Below are 6,495 nucleotides of genomic sequence, written 5' to 3'. Positions count from 1 at the left end.
AGGAGGATAGAAGGAGAATTGATGCCTTTGAGCTGTGGTGCTGGAGAAGAGTATTGAGGGTACCATGGACTGCTAGGAAAACAAACAGATTCATCCCGGAAAGGGTCAAAGCGGGCTGCTCCTTGGAAGCAAGGATTCTAAGGCTCCGTCTAACATAGTTTGAACATGTTGCAAGGAGGGACAGGTCCTTGGAGAGGGACATCATCCTTGGTAGGCTGGAGGGGCAGCGCAGAAGGGGAAAGCCCTCTATGAGGTGGATTGATTTAGTGACTGGGGTAATCGGGATGGGCGTGTCAGAGATGGTGTGATTGGCACAGTACACAGCAGAGTTTAGGGATATTGTACATGGGGTCGCTATGAGTCGCAAGTGACTCGATGGCACATAACAACAACAACAATGTCCTCCAGGACCCATTTTGTATGATATTTCATTAGTGCCTTGTTTTTCAATGCAGCATAGTATTCCATTGTGTGAATATACCAGAACTTCTCTGTTTATTCATTTATTGATGGGCACTTGGGTTGTTTCCAACTATTTGCTAGAACAAAGTTGCAAATAAACATGGCCTCTTTTCATAATAGGTCCAAAGTCTGTGAGAAGAAGCATTCTACAGCCCAGCTATACTACTTGATCTCTGATCCTTCCTATCCCAATAGATTTGGGCACCTTGTGTCAAACTACCCTTGTCTCTCAAGCACAAGAACTAAACAAAACACCAAATTCCACTTCTATGGCTGATAGTCAACAAAAGAATTCCATCTTGGGTCCAATGTCCTGTGAGAGTGTTCTTACACTTCTTTGGTTTGGCTAAAATGATGGGCCTGATGTACTCACATATTATTTCACAAACATCACATCCTAGTGGATTAGCCTGGACAGCCAAACTCAGGCCATGAGACAGAACATCGTCTTGAATCAAATCTACTTAGCAAGAGAAGACATACTATGTGAGAACATTTCAATTGTTAACAAATAGCACTGGTGAAGTTCCAGAACCCCATTGATGTTGAAAGAAAAATGGCTTGTTTCTCTCCTGCTCTCCTAACTGTTGTGACTTGTCATTTTCTGCAGGATCCTATGGATCTACCATGAGACTGGCACATGGGTGTATCCTGTGTTTGCCCAACTCAGCCCATTGGGAATAGCGGTTTTCTTCTCACTCAGCTATATGTGTGGCTGCATCGTCGCCCTACTTGGAGAGAAGTTCAACCACCTGATATGGGGTCAGTTATTTCCCTTTTCTAGACAGGTAGCCTACTGGCAAGAAGCTGCACTACAATCCCAAAAGTGCATGGTGCAAGGCCACTAGCCATTCTGTGGGAGAAGGATGGGTAATCTCTTCCCATGTAATTAACTGCCTCTGAAAACCTCCTGGAGGGTCAGCTATGGGTCGGTTCTGACTGGATGGTACACAATAACAAAAACTTACGGTGTTAAGGAGCTCTGGTGGCTTAGTGGTAAGGAACTATACCGCCAACCCAAAGGTATGCTATTTGGCTTCACCTGTTGCTCCTGGGGAAAAGATAGGCAATCTCTTTCTGTGCAATTTACTGCCTCTGAAAACCTGCTAGAGGGTCAGCTGTGGGTAAGTTCCAATGAGACCACACACCACAAGTGTTATTTTTTTTTTCTTAGCCATTCTCTGTTTCTTTTGGAAATTGAAATTAAAATTAATACAAAGCCTTTGTCCAAGAACTGCACTAGGCCATGAAAACAAACACACCACCAGGTAAGGAAAACACCCAGAGGAGAGTTTTTACACTCTTAAAGGAACCCATCAAATTAATCCCCTTCTTCAAAATGTTCAAAATAGAACTTTAAGGTGACACTTGATCTTGAGTAGAGAGTTCAGGCCCCAAGACCAAGGCACTACTATTTCCAGCATAAATGAATGGATTGTTTGGTAAGACATCAGTATAGTTGCTGTTATAATCACATGTGATAAAATCAGCGAGTTTCAAGTAAAGCAGATTACCTTCATTTAAGGGGAAAAAACATGCCTTCAGAGTCTTCTTCCCTTGAGTGGAGGCTAGCAGTGAATCAGTTGTTCAAATTATCAGGCTTTCCTTTTTCGCACCCTCTCAGCACTCCCAGTCACAAAGGCGCAATCCCAAAGGAGCTACAACATCTCCAACCAGGTTGCATCCCAACCTAGAAAAGTTAAAGTCATAGCTCTGTGATTGGAACCCAATGTAGACAGAAACTTGTTCAGTGTAAACACATCAATAAGCAGGTTTTTCTAAGTCTAGATGTGTAGATCTGTGCTACTCCTTCAGAAGAAAAGAAGGAAAAAATAAATCTGTGTCCTAACTTAGTTGATTTACAAATAGAAGGATTCTGAGCTCCTGCCCTCAAGATATGTGTGTGCCTTTAAGTATTTGAGGAGAAAGTAACTACCTGAAAACTCAGATTGCAAAATTCCCTATGATTTTTCCCTGCCCAAGAGGAAGTGCGGGAGCTGTACTTGGATTTTGTGTGTAAGGGAAAGCAAGCAGCTCCACAGTGACTCCCACATCACATGCCTGCGCACCATTCTGTTCCATCAAAATAGAAAGAGTAGAAGTGGCGTCTTCCACACAGTCTATGAATTGGTATGAAAACACAAGCCTTTGGATTTTAAAATTTTCTAAGACAGTTGCAGAAATTTCTGTACAAGAGAGTATATTTCAAAAAGGAGACTGAGGTCCTGAAGGAATAAGCATGCAACGAGGGTTTTTTTCACTTCTTTTTCTACAGTTGGAGGATGTACCTGGTTAAGGAAGTCTCACAGGCACATCCTTTTTCAGAAAGCACACTCTTGAAAATGGCATCCCAAGCCACAGAAAATTATCTAGAAAAAAATGTTTGGACATTTCACAGCTAGAGTTTAACTTAAGCTAGTGCTGCCTCCCTGAAGTTCTGATTAAAGATTTCTGATTCTTTCTCCAAATCTACATTTAAAAAATGGAAGATGAAATATGTTATTTGAAATGGAAAACATAAGTTCAGAGAAAAAAAATGATTATTCATAGAGAATGATAACTTTATAATTTATTATATTGAGGTAATAGTTTGTTTCTAAATTATTTCTCTATATGGATTTTTAAACATGCATTGAGTTAAGAAAATGTTTCCACTCTATTTATTATAATTTAAGTATTCTTTTCACACAAAGCTATTTTTTACTAAGCCTCATGTTTAAGTACACTCACTCTTCACTTGTCAATATAGGTAGTTTCCAAAGAGCAGGCCAGTGTTATGCAAAAAATGGAGGATGACTACATCAGGTCACAGAATTAAACATGAATATCACAATCAATACACTTGGCATCATCAGTCAGGAAATCAAAAGATGAATTGCACTGAGAAAGTCTTCTGTCAGGGACCTCTCTAGAGTACTGAAGAGCAACAGTGCCAATCTGGAGACTAAGGTGTGCCTGATACTGGCCATTGTCTTCACAATTATTTGCTATGCATCAGAGAGCTGGACAATGACTAAGGATAACAGAAGAAGAATTGATGCCTTTGAGTTGTGGTGCTGGAGAAGTGTGTGGAACATACCATGGATTGCCTGGAGAACAAACAGGTCAGTCCTGGAAAGAGTGAAACCGAACTGCTCCCAGGAGGCAAGGATTTTGAAGCTCCATCTCATATACTTTGGGCATGTGGCCAGGAGGGACCAGACCTCGGAGAAAGACACTATGCTTGGAAGGGGTGGAGGGACAGCACAAGAGAGAAAGACCCAGGATGGGATGGATTGACCCAGTGACTGGAGAAATGGGATTAGGTCTGCCGGAGATAGGGCAGGGTTCAGAGCTGTTGTACGTAAAGTTTCTATGAGTTACAGATGACTTGGTGATGCATAACAACAAATAACATTTCATTACAGACAGACAAAAGTCCTCACAACTGGGTCAATAAAAAACATCAAGATAGATGGTGAGAGGATTGAAGTTGTCAATGATTTTGTCTTGCTTAAATCTACAGTCAAAACCCTTGGAACCAGTAGTCAGGAAATCAAAAGATATTTCACTAACTCTGCTGTCAAGGACCTTTCTAAGGTGTTAAGGAGCAGTGATGCTAGTCAAAAGACTAAGGTTCATATGATTCAAGCCATGGTATTTTCAGTTACTTTTTATGCATCTGAAAGTTAAACAATTACTAAAATGATGAAAGAAGAACTGATGCCTTCAAGTTACAGTGTTGGAGAAGAGCACTGAATATCCCATGGACTGCCAAAAGAACAAACAGATATGTTTTGGGGAAAGTACTGACAGGGTGCTCTTTGGAGAGAAGAATAGTGAAGCTTCTTCTTACATACTTAAGTCATGTGGTCAGAAAGGGCTGGTCTTTGGAAAAGGACATCATGCTTAGAAAGATGAAAGGTCATCAAAAGAAAGGAAGACCTTCAACAAGATGGATTGACACAGTGACTGTAACAAAAAGCTCAAGTATATATATATATATATATATATATATCTCAGAGATGATAAGGATCGCACAGGATGGGGAAGGGTTTAGGTCTATTGTTCATAGGGTCACTAGGAGTCATAGTGGACTCTCTGACACTTAATGACAACAGTATCATTACATAACCACCAAACCACTGAGATTTATGGTCTAGCCAAGTTGACACACAATCTTAACCATGATAGCCAATATTACTATCATCGTATTACCTCAGTGTTTCTTAGTGACAGATGCATATCATTAATCTACAAAATAATAAGATTAGTAGATTGTTTTACTACTGTCTCAATTATGAATGTGGAATAATAACAAGATAGTTGATAAGTGAGAAGTAGGAGCACCATATTTTTTTTTCTACATGTAAGTTCCAGTGTGTAAATAGACAAGCATGAGAACTTGGGCCTTCGCTTTTATCATGCGACACCGTCATGACTATGAGTTTCTCACCTCTTTCTCTAAAGTAATGCCTCGAGAAGAAGACACACCCTATAAAGCCCATAACATCCAAATAATGTTATAAAAGTGTTAACTACTGAATATATCTTAATTAAAGACAAATGATTGAGAATGTAAAGAAATAATTCAATTCCTTAAGAGTACAGTGGAGTTTCCAAGTGGCACAAACGAATAGTTAATGCACTTAGCTACTCACTGCCTAAAATTAGGCAGAGTACTCTTTGCGAACAAATTTTACTATGTCCTAATGTTACCTAAAACATTTTAAAACTTCCCTTAATTGAAGTTGAAGTCCAAGTCTGTAGAATGACATCCAGGTTCTCTCTGGCTGAAACCCTGCAGTGGTTACTGCTTTCCTACTCCTAAGTCTGTCTTCCAACCTTCTTTGTCCTACATAGAGGTTGTTTCTCACCTCCACAGACTTTTCTCCCTCACATCCCAGTCACTGACTGACTCATACCTACTCAACCATTTCAACTCAGATGACACTTTCACCTCCTCCAGGAAGCCTTCCCTGGTCTGCACAGGTTGCGTGAGGTGTCTCTCTACAGTATTTCCATCAGCCTCACAAGTACCAGATTCCCTCCACCATTTCTATTTCCTCTTTACTTCTTTAAGGCTTTGTGTTTCTACTAGACCCCCAGTTTCCTAAAGGTGAGGACTATCTTAGCCATCTTTAGCCCTCTACATTCCTCATTTCTATTAACTCTTCTACTGCATTAAAAAATAGAGACAAAAAGTCTATCCAAGGGCTCTTTCTACCTAGACAGTACACTTGTTGCAAAGGTATTCTGGAGAGAGTAGATAAAGAGTGACTTTGACGGTTGTATCTTAGAGCATCAGATGAGGGTGTAGGAAGGGTAGGAGAGTGATGCTGTGCTATATTCTTCTGGGTGTGTTGTTGAAAGGCAGGTTCATATCTAAGGCCAGCAATACAAAACTGAGGGGGAAGCACTGGAATAGGAAGCAAGAAAATGGAAATGTTTCCCTCGCCGGGCCACAAACAAAGCAAGTAACCAATGACCACACACACACCAACACCTGGTCTCAGAGTCCTCAGTGAGAGGGTGACCTCAAAGTAGGATGACCACACATTCCAGCATGCCCAGGATGCTACTATTTTATGTCTGTTGTCTCGGTGTCTGGGACACTGGTGGCTAAATGATAGAACCATACGGGAAAATAAATTTTCATTCCCAGCTGATACACAACCTACAGAGCCACCATCTCTCTGTGAGTGGAAGCTTGGCTATTGCAATGAGACTAACTGTGTTTCAACAGAGTTTTCAGACTAAGACTAGGGAGAAAAGACTAGTAGTGGTCGACTTCCAAATCATAGCCAGCAAAACCCTATCCTTCAAAACTGTATGAACCACATCAGATAATGAGGCTGGCACAGGACCAAGTAGCATTTTGTTCTATTGTACATGGGGTCACCAGGAATGGGGGCCAGCTCAACAGCTAACAGCAAGATTAAATAATTATACCATTCCTCTACCTTCGAGTCATCTCTAGATCTTAAGGAACAAGTAGAGAGATAGCCACCTACCTACCTTGTCCAAATCCAGGACTAATATTTTTCTCACTTT

The 6,495-nt window shown here is 40.8% G+C and overlaps 1 protein-coding gene across 1 annotated transcript in view; it reads left to right on the top strand.

The window, feature by feature from the left end:
- Nucleotides 1-5,586, top strand: part of ADTRP (androgen-dependent TFPI-regulating protein) — a 105,073-nt gene extending 99,487 nt beyond the window's left edge. The window contains exons 5-6 of the mRNA XM_006891631.1: nucleotides 1,073-1,224; nucleotides 5,525-5,586. Coding sequence (XP_006891693.1) covers nucleotides 1,073-1,224; nucleotides 5,525-5,586 — 214 coding nt within the window. The remainder of the gene's footprint in view (nucleotides 1-1,072; nucleotides 1,225-5,524) is intronic.
- The last annotated feature ends 909 nt before the right edge of the window (nucleotides 5,587-6,495 follow it).

The sequence above is a fragment of the Elephantulus edwardii genome, unplaced genomic scaffold (genome assembly GCF_000299155.1).
Source record: "Elephantulus edwardii isolate Elephantulus edwardi_28Jun2011 unplaced genomic scaffold, EleEdw1.0 scaffold00101, whole genome shotgun sequence".
Taxonomy (NCBI): Eukaryota; Metazoa; Chordata; class Mammalia; order Macroscelidea; family Macroscelididae; genus Elephantulus; species Elephantulus edwardii.
The sequence above is the reverse complement of the archived record's forward strand: the minus strand, read 5'-3'. Positions and strand labels throughout refer to the sequence as shown.